Below are 14,107 nucleotides of genomic sequence, written 5' to 3' on the forward strand. Positions count from 1 at the left end.
CAGCCGCTGTGACGTCACGCAGGAGGCATGGCGCCACCCGCGAACCCCCCCCCCCCCCAAAACCCCCACAAACTCCCCCAAAACCACGGCGCCGGGTGGCGCGACCAGCTTTTAATCACAAAACCCCTAAAAAACAACCCCCCCCAAAAAGCACGTCCCATGTCCGACCCCCACCCCCGCCCCCGGCTTAAAATGCTCTTTTATGAAAAATCCCCCATTTCAACTGATTTTGGGATAGATATATATATATAAAAAAGAGGGGGGACCCCCCCCTCCAAGGCGGGGCCGGGGCTATTTTGGGGTGTTTAGTTACGGGGAGCCTCATCCCTCCCCGTGTGCTCCCGTTCAACACCGAGTCCGGCTGCTTGAGGCGTCTGAAGAAAAAGAGGAAAAAAAACCCCAAAAAGGGAAAAAACACCCCCAAAAATGACGAGGGGGTGTCTGCTGGATACAGGCACCCCCTTTTTTTTGGGGGGCGGGGGGGGGGGCTCACACCAAAGAGCCGGCTCGGCTCTGCGCCGGGCACCATAACGGGGACGGCGCCCGCGCTGCGCCAAGGCGGAGGGGGGCACCGAAGGCGGGGGGGGCACCGGGGTCCTGGTGGCGTTTGGGGGTCCCGTTGAGGGCGGCGGGAGGGGGGGGAGAGATTCGGGGTGCGTCCCCCCGGCCGGGCGGAGGGTCCCCCGGTAGCTGCCGGTGGCGGTGAGGACGGAGGGCGGTGTCGGAGGGGGGGTGGGCGCCGTAGGGCTGCTCCCGGGTGATGGAGGACAAGGTGCTGGTTTTGGAGAGGGCGTCCGCAGGGGGTGTGTCGGGCCCAAGCCGGGGTTTTGGGGGCCGGGGCGTCTTCCCTGCCGAGAGGGGAGAGGGGGCGGAGGGGTCAGCACCGCAAAGCGCTTGGACCAAAAAGTCCCTTGTTCACTCTGAAACCTAACGGTGGCTGGGCAGAGATGGAAACCTCCTTCTCCCTCCTGTTAACTCTGAAACCTAATGATGACTGCCCAGAGGTGGAAACCTCCTTCCCCGCTTCGTTAACCTTGAAACCTAGCGACAATGGGCCAGAGATGGAACACCTCCCCTGCCCTGTTAACTCTGAAACCTAATGATGACTACCCGGAGGTGGAAATCTCCTTCCCCCCCCCTCCATTAACCCTGAAACCTAGCGATGGCTGGCCAGACATGAAACCTCCTTCCCCTCCGTTAATCCTGAAACCTAGCGATGACTACCCAGAGATGAAACCTCCTTCCCCTCTCCGTTAATCCTGAAACCTAGTGATGACCGCCCAGAGATGAAACCTCCTTTCTCCCCTCCGTTAACCCTGAAACCTAGCGATGGCTGCCCAGAGATGAAACCTCCTTCCCCTCTCCGTTAACCCTGAAACCTAGCGATGACAATTTGAACCTCCTCCACGGGAGGGGCGCCTCACTTGATCTCGTTGGCCGCCTCCTCCTGGCCATCACGTTTCTTCCTCCGGTAGCCGACGACCCGCCGGGTGAAGAAGATGACGGTGGCGAGAGCGCCCAGGGAGCCCAGCACGGTGCCGGCGATGACCGCTTTGGTGCTCGCGCTGCGCGGGGGAGAGGCGGAGAGGCGGCGGGGGGGGGGCAGTTTGCCTCCCCCCCCCCTTCTCCCCATGGGGACCCCGCGGGGGACCTCGTGTGTGTCCCCCCCCCCCTTCCCCCTCCCCCCGCCCCCGGCCCTGCGGACACGTACTCACTTGAGTGCACCTCCAGGGCGATGCTGCACTCGGCCGAACCCGCGCGGGTTTTCGGCCACGCAGACGTAGAGGCCCGACATGTCCAGGGTGAGGTTGGTCAGCTTGAGGGTGCCCCTGGCCCGGTCTGCGGGCGAGAAATTCGGGTGCTGCCCCGCGGTCACCCCCACCCCATCCCCGTCCCCCCCCACATCCTTCTGCAAGGAGCAGGCGGAGTTACAGGGATGAAGACTTCTCGGGGATTTCCAGCCCTTCCCCTGTGTTAACCCTGAAACCTAGCGATGACTGGCCAGAGATGAAAACCTCCCCCCCACTGTTAACCCTGAAACCTAGCGATGACTGGCCAGAGATGGAACCCTCCCCTGCACTGTTAACCCTGAAACCTAGAGATGACTGGCCAGAGATGGAACCCTTCTCCCCCACTGTTAACCTGAAACCTAGCGATGACTGGCCAGAGATGAACCCTCCCCTGCACTGTTAACCCTGAAACCTAGCGATGACTGGCCAGAGATGGAACCCTTCTCCCCCACTGTTAACCCTGAAACCTAGCGATGACTGGCCAGAGATGGAACCCTCCCTGCACTGTTTAACCCTGAAACCTAGCGATGACTGGCCAGAGATGGAACCCTTCTCCCCCACTGTTAACCCTGAAACCTAGCGATGACTGGCCAGAGATGGAACCCTTCTCCCCCACTGTTAACCCTGAAACCTAGCGATGACTGGCCAGAGATGGAACCCTCCCCTGCACTGTTAACCCTGAAACCTAGCGATGACTGGCCAGAGATGGAACCCTTCTCCCCCACTGTTAACCCTGAAACCTAGCGATGACTGGCCAGAGATGGAACCCTCCTCCCCCACTGTTAACCCTGAAACCTAGCGATGACTGGCCAGAGATGATGTCACGTACCGTGGGCAGGGGGGAAGAAGACCTGCAGGGTGGGGGCCGTGCGCTGCCACTGGTAGGCGGGCGAGGGCTTCCCCTTCTTGGAGGCGCAGCTCAGCGTCACGTTGGCTCCCACGGCGGGGTCGCCGTGCAGCTGGCAGGTGGGGGCGGGCCGGCGGCACTGCGGTGGCGCCCACTCTTAGTCCCGAGGGACACCACGGGGGCAGGGTGGGGGGTGGGGGTGGGGGGGGTGGTCGGGGGTGACCAGCCTTACCCAGGACGGTGAGGTTGATGACGCCGACGTTCTTGCCCGTGCTGCTGACGTCATCCACCACGTTGACGGTGCACATGTACTGGCCCGAGTCGCGCTCCTGGGTGGCGTTGATGAACACCGAGATGTTGTGGGTGAGGACGGGGTACACGAACCCCACTGCGGGGCTTCAGCTCCGTCTCCTCCACCTTCACTCACCTCCCGTCCAGGTAGGGTCAGGATCTGCGCGGCAGAAACACCCACGTGGTCCACCTCTGGATGGTGTCACGGGAGGGGAACACCCTCACACACACACTCCCCCTGCCAAAATCCCAAATTTTGGCTGCACGAGCCACCTCCATCTTCAACCGCCACGGTGTAGGAACCATGGGCGCCACGAGCACCCCTCCATTGTGGGCATCTCTCCCCACCATGGGCACCACGAGAAAGTCCCCTACCCATGAGCTTCCCTCCATCATCTCCCCACCGTGGGCATCTCCCCACCATGGGGCACCACGAGCATCTCCCCACTGTGGGCACCACCAGTACCCCCTGTCATGGGCACCATGAGAAACTGTCCCATCATGAGCTTCTCTCCATCAGTCTCCCCGCCATGGGCATCTCCCCACCATGGGCACCACGAGCAACTGTCCCATCATGAGCTTCTCTCCATCATCTCCCCGCCATGGGCATGTCCCCACCATGGGCACCACGAGCATCTCCCCACTGTGGGCATCTCCCCCACCATGGGCAACCACGAGCACCTCCCCCATCTGTGGGCACCACGAGCATCCCCCCACTGTGGCATCTCCCCATCGTGGGCAATCACGAGTATCTCTCCCATCATGGGCACCTCCTGATCATGGTCACCATAATGCATGCCCCACTGCAAGCATCTTCCCATCACGGACACCATAAGAACCTCCCCATCATGGTCATCTCCCCAGCGTGGGCTCCACAAGCACCTCCCCATTGCAGGTATGACGGCCATGTCCCCGTCATGGGCATCTACCCAACCATAGGCATGTCCTCATGGTGGACATCACCCCTTCATGGGCACCACAAGCATCTCCCCATCATGGGCACCTCTCCCATCGTGAGCACCTCCCCATCGTGGGCACCACGATCATCCCCCCATCACAGGTGTCTCCCCACCGTGGGCATCACGAGTATCTCCCCATCACGGGCACCTTCCCATCGTGGGCACAATGAGCATCTCCTCACCATGGGCACCTCCTGATTATGGGCACTGTGATCATGCCCCCACTGCAAGCATCTTCCCATCGTGGACTCCACAAGAACCTCCCTATCATGGTCATCTTCCCATTGCGGGTATCTCCCCAGCGTGGGCTCCACAAGCACCTTGCCATTGCAGGCACCACAGGCATGACCTCATCGTGGTCATCTACGCATCACCATGAGCACCCCCCCCCCCATCATAGGCACCTCCCCAGCGTAGACACCACAAGCGCCTCCCCATTGCAGGTACCAACCAGCATCTACCCACCATAGGTACCATGGTCACGTCCTCATGGTGGAGTGGGGACCACGAGCATCTCCCCATCATGGGCACCTTCCCGTCATGGGCACCTCCCCAACTGTGGGCACCACGAGTTTCCTCCCATTGGGGGCACCTCCCCATCATGGGCGCTACGAGCATCTCTCCATCGTGAGCACTTCCCCATTGTGGCCACCACAAGGTTCCCCCCCCACCATGGGCACCTCCCCATCTTGGGCATCAAGAGGTTCCCCCCATCATGGCATCTCCCCGTCATGGGCACCACGAAGTTCTCCCCATCATAGACACCTTCCCATCATGGGCATCTCCCCATCATGGGCACCACGAGGTTCCCCCCATCACGGGCAACCTCCCCATTCGTGGGGCACTATGAGCATCTCCCCATTGTGAGCATCTCCCCATTGTGGGCACCATGAGGTTTCCCCCCCCATCATGGGCACCTTCCCATTGTGGACACCATGAGGTTCCCCCCATCATGGGGCACCATGAAGTTCTCCCCATCATAGGCACCTTCCCATCATGGGACATCTCCCCACCATGGAGCACCACAAGGTTCCCCCCATCATGGGCACCTCCCCATCCTGGGCACTATGAGCATCTCCCCATTGTGGACACCATGAGGTTCCCCCCATCATGGGCATCCCCCCATCATGGGCACCATGAAGTTCTCCCCATCATAGGGCACCTTCCCATCATGGGTACCTCCCCATCGTGGCACCACGAGGTTCCCCCCCATCATGGGCACGCTCCCCACCATGGGCACCTCCCCATGGTGGCCTCACCACAAGCTTCCCCCCATCACAGGCACCTCCCATCGTGGGCACTATGAGGCATCTCCCCATTGCGGGCACCATGAGGTTCCCCCCATCATGGTCACCTCCCCACCATGGGCACCTCTCCATGGTGGCCATCACCAAGCTTCCCCCCATCACAGGCACCTCCCCATCGTGGGGCACTATGAGGCATCTCCCCATTGTGAGCATCTCCCCATTGCGGGGCACCATGAGGTTCCCCCCATCATGGGCACCATGAAGTTCTCCCCATCATGGGCACGTTCCCATCATGGGCATCTCCCCACCATGGAGCACCACAAGGTTCCCCCCATCCTGGGCACCTCCCCATCGTGGGCACCACGAGGTTCCCCCCCATCATGGGCACCTCCCCCACCACGGACACCTCCCCCATGGTGGCCAACCACAAGCTTCCCCCCCATCACAGGCACCTCCCCATTGCGGACACCACGACCAACTCCCCCACCACGGCCACCCCCTGCCTTGTCCCCCTCCCCGCCCCTCACCTTGGAAGGGGTGTCGGCATCTTCCTTTATCCCACCAGCCAGGTGACGTAGGGCTTCTTCTGGGAGCGGCTGGGTTGTACCAGAGCCGCCAGCACCGCTTGCTGCCCCTCCACGGAGAAGACCGAGCCCGTCCCCACCTGCACCTCCAACACGGCCGAGGAGACACCTGCCCGCGGGCGGAGAGGGACGAAACCGGATGTGACTCAACACCAGACGCTGTTTTCCCATGAAACCCTCCCCGTTCCCAACGGAAAACCCCAACAATCCCCGATTGTCACCGGGAAGTTGACCCGAGAGGGGACATTTTTTCCTCCTGCCACCGCCACGGGAAAGGGCTTTCCGGCTGCTCGAAGGACGCGGGAACAATGCTGCTTCCCTCCCACCCCCGGCTCCCAGGGGACCTCCGCCTCCCCCCAAGGGGCTCCACCACTATTGGGGTACCCCCGTCCCCATGATGCCGCACCCCATGGGATTCATTTGGGATGGGCGTCCTCCCGCAAGCGTTCCCCAGCATCCCGCCTTTTTAGCTGCTAAACTGGGATTATTCAGGGGTGGCTTCTCCTGACGCCCCCATCCCCGTCTCCACCCCCATCCCCGCTGTCCCCTGCATCCAGCAGCCACCCCAAAACCCCACTGGGACGAGACAGTGGGATCCCAGCGGGTAGCACAGGCCGGAGAAGGATGCTCAGCTCCCGGAGCGGGCGGGGGGGGAAGATTATTCCCCGGCTTTGCCGGTAAAGCTCAGCCGGGGAATTAATCGGCTCAGGCCGAGGTTGTGCCGGGGTTTGGGCTCGGTTTTTTTTTGATTCCCGAGGGAACGCCGCCACCCCGGCGGCTCCATCCCACCCATCGATCCGTGTCCCCAGCTGGCCCAGTCCCACCAGCGCCCGGGGATGCTCTGGAGCGGTACGCGGGGGGGAGCAGGGGTGGGGTGGGGAGGGGTGGGGGGGGCAGGGATGATGCTGCCCCATCACCCCAAACCCTCCTTGCCAGCTGGGATTTGGGGGGGGGGGGGGGGGGGGGGGGAAGGAAATCCCTGCTTTTGAAGGATTTTGAGGAAAAAAAAGGAAATCTCTGCTTTTTGAAGGATTTTGAGGAGTCGCCAACGGCCTTGCCACCTTCTCCGCGAAGGTTTGGATTTTCCTTGGGTTTTGCTGGTTTTTTTTTCCAGGGTGGGAAGAGGAAAACGAGGCGCTGGGGGGGGGGGGTTGTTTCAGCCTCGTATCCATCTGCTCCCCCCTTCCCGGCGAGGCATCGGGGCGGTTTCCGGACGGAGCCTTCCAGCTCCGAGCAGGAAACTCTGCTCCGGCCGATAAGTCTTCCCAGGAATTACCCAACAACAACAACAACAACAAAAAATAATCAAATTTCCTTTCTCCGGTGAAAACCCGGGAGAAATCAGCCCCGGTCTGGTGAGGATGCTTAAAAATAGCTCGCCCGGGCTAAGAACATAAACCCTTAAGTCCTGGCGAGGGGGGAAAACCTGCCGGGGGGAGCCCGGCCGCGCGAAATAATTGAGATTATTGGTGGGTAGCGATGGTTGGGGAGGTGTTGGGGAGCGGGGGGGATGATGGTGGTCGTGTGGTCATCGGAGGGAGAATGGTGTTAAATGTAGGTTAAAGGTGCCAAAACCGGCCCGGAGCTGAGGATTAGGGTGGGTTTTCTCGAAGAAAATGGGTAATAGAGGCGGGGCGGTCTGTGTGAAAATGATAAATGTGGTTGGAGTGAGGGGGGGGGTGAGAGTAGTGACCACCGGCACGGTAACAGAGGTACTAATCCTGAGAGTAGTGGAAATAATCGTGAGGATAGTGAAAATCATCACGAGAATAGTGGAAATAATGATGATATAGTGAAAATAATAATGATACTAGTGAAAATAATAATGATAATAGTGAAAATAATAATTATAATAGTGGAAATAATAATGATAATAGTGGAAATAATAATGATAATAGTGAAAATAATGATGATATAGTGAAATAATAATGGTAATAGTGGAAATAATGATGATAATAGTGAAAATAATGATGATAATAGTGAAAATAATAATGATAATATAGTGAAAATAATAATGATAATATTGGAAATAATGATGATAATAGTGAAAATAATGATAATAGTGGAAATAATGATGATAATAGTGAAAATAATAATGATAATATAGTGAAAATAATAATGATAATATAGTGAAAATAATAATGATAATAGTGGAAATAATGATGATAATAGTGAAAATAATAATAGTGGAAATAATGATGATAATAGTGAAAATAATGATGATAATAGTGAAAATAATGATAATATAGTGAAAATAATAATGATAATATAGTGAAAATAATAAGGATAATAGTGGAAATAATGGTAATAGTGGAAATAACAATGATAAGAGTGGAAATAATGACATTAGTGGAAATAATAATGATAATAGTCATCATCACCATAATAGTGAAAATAATAATGATAACAGTGAAAATAATAATGATGATAGTCATCATCGTCAGGATAATAGTGCAAATAATAATGAAAATAGGGACAGTAATAGTGCAAATACTATTAATAATATCATTGATTAACGCTGCACATGGCGTCATTAAATGAAGGCACAGCTCCTAAATCTCTGGGCATCCCCAAATCCAGGTTTTTTCAGCCCAGCTCCTTCATCGTTATAAATATAAACATATTACACCGAGATAATCTGGAAGAAAAGACACGATATCTAATAATTAGACGGTAATTTTTAGAACAAGAGATAATGGGTAGCATAAAGTGTGTAATAATTAAGAATGTAATTATTTTTATAAGAATAATGACAATAGTTATTATAATAATGATAATAGTGGAGAGGAGAAGGAATAATAATAATAATATAATAATAATAATAATAATAATAATAATAATAATAATAATAATATCAATATCATTCATTAATGAGACACCACAGCTCCTAAACCCCAGGGCATCCCCAAACCCGGGTATTTTTCAGCCCGGCTCCTCCACCACCATCATTTTGGCGCACAAAACAGGGGGAGGGGCCAACGGACGCTGCAGGTCACCGAGGAAATCCAGGCTCCGGAGGGGGGAAAAAGATGCTCCGGCACCGGCTGGGGGTTTCCCGCCGTAGCCCGAGGCATGAAAATAGCCTCGTGGGTCTCAACCGCGCCAAACCCGCCAGAGGCCAGGCTCCCTGTGCACTCAATGGGGTGTGTTAACTCTGAAACCTAATGATGACCACGTTACTAGTGCTCTGTGGCTGCTGCTTTGCTCCGTCATCCTTAAACCGCAGCGACAGGAGATCGCAGCTCCATCATCCCCCCCTCCAGCCCATCGGGGAGAGGCGGATGGATCTGGAGGACGCTCGCTCCCCCAACCCCCCTTTTTCTCGCAGAATTCACCACCCGAATTCCTCATCTCGGCCGAATTGGACCCTAAAAAAAAAAAAAAAGGGGGCTGGGAGAACCGGGGCTTGAGCTGCGGGCAGGGGGAGCGAACCCTTTGGCATCAGCTCCAGCTTTAGCCACCTCGCCGCTTCAAATCCTCTAATGCTTTAACCAGATCGAAAAAATTAAGCCGCTCCCGGCGCTCATTACGCATATCAGCGGGCGGGTGGGGGGGGGGGGAGAGCGGTGGTGGGGAACCTCGGCACCTCCCGGCTGCTATTTGGGCTGAAAAACCTTGATTTTTATCCAGCTGCCCCGAGCTAAGCACCTGCCTGGGTGTTTTCCCTCCGCTCCAGCCCATCTGCTGGGGATTTTTTTTCCTTACTTTGAAAAATCCTTTTAGATTTTTTCCCTATAGAAAAAAAAAATCCCCTTTAAATTTCCTTTAAAGAAGACCTTTAAAATTAAGTTGAAAAATACCTAATTTTCCCCTGTGGGCAAAAATACCTTTACATTTACCGTTAAAAACACCCTTCAACTCTTTCCCTATGGGAAAAAAATTTAAATTTCCCTTTCAAATTTTCCCCTATGGAAAACCCAACCCTTTAAATCCCACGCTGATCCAGAACACCCCATCCTCAGCTAAAATCCCGTCAATTTCCCCCCCAAAAAGCTGCTTCCTGGCTTGAACCCCCCTAAAAAGCAGCCCCAAACCCCCCCCCCCCCGCGCCCCTATAAGCTATTAACCGTACGGGGAATTAAAGGCTGGAGGCGCCGGGGTTTGATGACCCTGCTCGATAGGATTAAGGCGCTGGAGTCATGTGAAACCAGACCCCAAATTTAATCCCAAGAGCCCGAGCTTGGGATTTAAAATCCACAGCGGGAATCTGGGCCGGGGGGAAAAAAGAAAAAAAAAAAAAAAATCCCTAAAAACCAACAAAAAAACCTGGAAAAAAGGTCAAGGAGCATCTGGGCGATGCGACGCAGCACCCGGTGCTTTTTTATTTTATTTTTGGGGGGGGATTTTCTTTTTTTTTTTTTTTTTTCTTTCCCTTCCCTTAACTCCGACTATTTATAAACGGGCAGATAGGAGATGCCGGGCCACGGAGCGGCCTCCGTTGGGAAAATCCACGGCGGCTTTTCTCACGACCCCGGGGTGGGGGGTGGCGGGGGCCAGAAGGCGCCGTATCCTCCGGGGAAGGCCAAATTTGGGAAAAAAAAAAAAAAAACAAAAAAAAAAAAGGGAAAAATGAAATAAACCCATCATCATCATCACCATCGGACGTGACTTCGCTATAGATAGAAACGCGCTTTAACCCCTGACGCGGGGAAAGGCGGCGGCGCGGGATGGGGGGTGAGGATGGGGAGGCCGAGCGTCGCCGTCGCCCCTCGTTTGGCTTTTCCCCCCCCCCCCATGACGATTCCGGGGTGACCCCGTAGAGCGGGGAGGGGATGTTTGAAAGGAAAAAAAAAAACAATCACCCATTTTGGGGCTCCAAAAGGGTCTTTTCGCGGCGGTTTTGGGCTCTCGGTTACATCGCTGGCCTCGGGCGGGATTTTTTGGGGGGGATCCACCACGAGCCCGCGCAAACCGACGCCGGCGGGGATGCGGGGAAGGAGCATCCCGGTGGGGGTTTAACGCCGAAGCGACCCCCACGCCTCACCCCAACGACCTTTAATTCGCTTTTAGCACAAGGAAAGGGGGAAAAAAACAACCTCAAGGAGCTAAAACCGGTTGGCTCCGGGAGCGGGGACCCCAACCCAACGTCCCCGCCGGGGAGGAAACGCCGCCGCTGACATTGTTTTTTGGGGCCGTTTCCTTTCCCCAAGGCCTCTCCTTCGCCGGGAACCGCCAAAGATTTCCTTTGGAGATTTGCCTTTGGAGCAACGGTGGCGTTTCAGAAAAAAAAATAAAACACCCAAAAACACGCAAACCAACTCGAATAGGGTTGGAAATTGGGGGGGGGGAAGGAAGAGTCGAGACCTGTCACCCCAAAACCAGCTGGGGGGTCCTTAAAACCAAGGAAAAGGGGAGAAGCGGGTTTTTGTAATCAGGGGACGCCAAGCAGGGAGGGGAATTATCGCCCCCGCCACATCAGGGTCCCCGGGGGCTGTGCCTCACCCTGGGGGTGGCTTTTGGTTTGGGGGTGCTGGAAGGGGCCGCTCGGCAGCTCCGAGGAACAAAGGGGCTTTTCCCGTGGGGGGACCCCCAGAGTTTCTCCACTCTCCCCCCCAAAGAGGGCAAAGGGGTGCGTTGCCTCCCCCCCCCCTTCCTCCAGCACCCACCTGCTGGGGGTGGGGGGATTGGGGGCACGGAGAGGGGCTGGGGGGGGGGTGCTGTGACCCCCTCCCAGTACCCCTGGCTTCTACCCGGTGCCCCCCTAAAGCTCCCCAGCGTGCTGCCCGGTGGTCCCCGGCTCCCGTGCGTCTCGCTGGGTGTCCCCCCGACTGCTCCGCACCCTGCTCGGTGACCCCCCCCCGCCCGGTACTCCCGGACCCCACCCGGTGACCCCCCCCCGGGTCCCATCCAGTGCCCCCTCCGGCACTCCCCGGGTCCCACCCGGTGCGTCCCGGTTCTCCTGAGTCTTACCGGGTGCCCCCCCTGTCCTGCCCGGTGTGCCCCCCGGTACCTTCGGGTCCTGCCCCGGTGCGTCTTTCCCGGTCCCCCCCCCCCTTTCTCCGTTCCCGGGGTCCTGCCCCGGTGCGTCCCCGTTCTCTCCCGCATCTTTCCCGGTGTCCCCCCGCCCCGTACCCCCGGGTCCTGCCCCGGTGCGTCCCGGTTCTCCCGCATCTTTCCCGGTCCCCCCTTCCCGGTACCCGCCGCGTCCTGCCCGGCACGTGCGTCCCGGTCTCTCCGCACCTTTCCCGGTGCCCTCCCGGTATCCCCAGGTCCTGCCCCGGTACCCTCGGGTCCCACCCAGTGACAACCCCTCCCCCCCCCCTCCCGATACCCCACACGGTGCGTCCCAGTTCTTCTGCGTCTTACCGGGTGCCCCCCCCGGTACCCCTAGATCTGCCTCGGTTCGTCCCGGTTCTCCTACATCTTTCCCCGTGCCCCCCCCCCCGATATCCCCGGGACCTGCCCCGGTTGCCCCCCGGGTCCCCAGTCCCCCCCCTCTGTCCCCCCAGCTCCTGCCCCGGTGCCCCCGGGTCCCCCCCTCGCCCTGCTGCGCTGCTCTCCGGGGTTCCCCCGCTCCCGGTGAACCCCCCACCCCCCGTGCCCCCCCCCCCCTCGGTGCCCCCCCCCCCTCCCGGTGCCGCGGGGCTCACCCAGCAGCGCAGCCAGCGCCAGCGCGGCCCGCGGGAGCGCGCCCATGGCCGGAGCCGCCGCCGCAGCAGGTGCCGGGGCCGCGCCTAGAGGGAGGGGGAGGGGGGGGGGCGCGGGGGGGGGGTGTCCCGCCCCGCAGGTGGGGGGCGTGGCCATTTGGGAGGGCGTGGCCTCCGAGGGGCGTGGCCTTACCCCACCCCACGCGGGGGGGGGGGGGGGTAGCGCCAAGTAGCGCCCCCCCCCATAAGCCACACACCAAGAAATTGTGATTAATTAATTATGAGGGTTATTAATTATTGGCTTATTAATTAATTATTAGTTAATTAGGCTATTAGGGTTATTAAGGGGAGGGGGGAGGGGAGCGATGTGGCACCTCAATGTCTCACACACACACACACCGAGGGGACCCCAAAACGCCCCCCCCCCAGCCGCACCCCTCCCACACCGGCGGGCCTCGGGCTGAACTCATTAACCCTCAACCCCCAAATAATTAGAATTAAAAAATCCCCTAAAAAAAGGCCAGTTTTGCCGGGGGGGGGGGGGGGAAATCAAGCCCCCCGATTCCAGGGAGCCGGGGGATGGATCCTGCTCGGCCCGGCCGAGGTTATCCCGGTCCTCGATCCAGCCAGGGTCAGACCTTGAAGGACCAGCGGGGAGATTAGACGCCGCCGGCGGCGGAGGAGGAGGAGGAGGAGGAAGAGGGGGGGGGTTGGGGGGAATTAATCCCTTCTCGTCCTCATCTCCCCCCCCCCCCCCCCCATAAATCCAACCCGGCCGCTGGGATTGCAGGATCGGGCCCTGGGAAGAGCGAGGGGTGGATGAACCCGGCTTGATCCCACCGGGATCTCCCCTTGGCCTCCTGCTCCAGCCCCCGCTTCCCCTCTCGGCCCCGGGCAGAGGCTCTTTGGGGGCAACTCGCCCCCCTTTCGAGGCCCCCTCGCCCCCCCTTCAAGGCAAACTCACCCCCATTCCGAGGCCACTCACCCCCACTTCGAGGCCAACCTACCCTCATTTCAAGGCCCCCTCGCCCCCCATTTCGAGGCAAACTCATCCCCATTTTAAGGCCCACTTGCCCCCCATTTTGAGGCCCACTCACCCCCATTTTAAGGCCCACTCACCCCCATTCTTGAGGCCAACTCACCCCCATTTTGAGGCCAACTCACCCCATTTTGAGGCCACTCACCCCCATTTTGAGGCCACTCACCCCCATTTTGAGGTCAACTCGCCCCCATTTTGAGGCCAACTCGCCCCCATTTTGAGGCCAACTCGCCCCCATTTTGAGGCCAACTCGCCCCCATTTTAAGGCCAACTCACCCCCATTTCGAGGCCAACTCACCCCCATTTCGAGGCCAACTCACCCCCATTTCGAGGCCACTCACCCCCATTTTGAGGCCAACTCACCCCCCATTTTAAGGCCAACTCACCCCCATTTTAAGGCCACTCACCCCCATTTTGAGGCCACTCACCCCCATTTTGAGGCCACTCACCCCCATTTTGAGGCCACTCGCCCCCATTTTGAGGCCAACTCGCCCCCATTTTGAGGCCAACTCGCCCCCATCTTAAGGCCAACTCACCCCCATCTTAAGGCCAACTCACCCCCATTTTGAGGCCAACTCACCCCCATTTTAAGGCCAACTCACCCCCATTTTGAGGCCACTCACCCCCATTTTGAGGCCACTCACCCCCATCTTAAGGCCAACTCGCCCCCATTTTGAGGCCAACTCGCCCCCATTTTGAGGCCACTCACCCCCACTTCGAGGCCAACTGCCCCACTTCGAGGCCAACCTACCCTCATTTCAAG

At 57.8% G+C, this 14,107-nt stretch overlaps 1 protein-coding gene across 1 annotated transcript; it reads right to left on the reverse strand.

Annotated features, from left to right (window-relative positions):
- Positions 1–489: 489 nt before the first annotated feature.
- ESAM (endothelial cell adhesion molecule) lies at positions 490–12,354 on the reverse strand. The gene is given in 15 exon segments (XM_086476888.1): positions 490–627; positions 629–682; positions 684–713; positions 715–804; positions 806–848; positions 1,425–1,559; positions 1,712–1,761; positions 1,763–1,839; positions 2,620–2,764; positions 2,766–2,776; positions 2,870–3,026; positions 3,028–3,054; positions 3,475–3,618; positions 5,697–5,827; positions 12,309–12,354. Coding segments are annotated over 15 exon segments (1,278 nt in total).
- Positions 12,355–14,107: the final 1,753 nt, after the last annotated feature.

Source organism: Leptosomus discolor, chromosome 22 (assembly GCF_034619465.1).
Source record: "Leptosomus discolor isolate bLepDis1 chromosome 22, bLepDis1.hap2, whole genome shotgun sequence".
In the NCBI taxonomy this organism is placed as follows: Eukaryota; Metazoa; Chordata; class Aves; order Leptosomiformes; family Leptosomidae; genus Leptosomus; species Leptosomus discolor.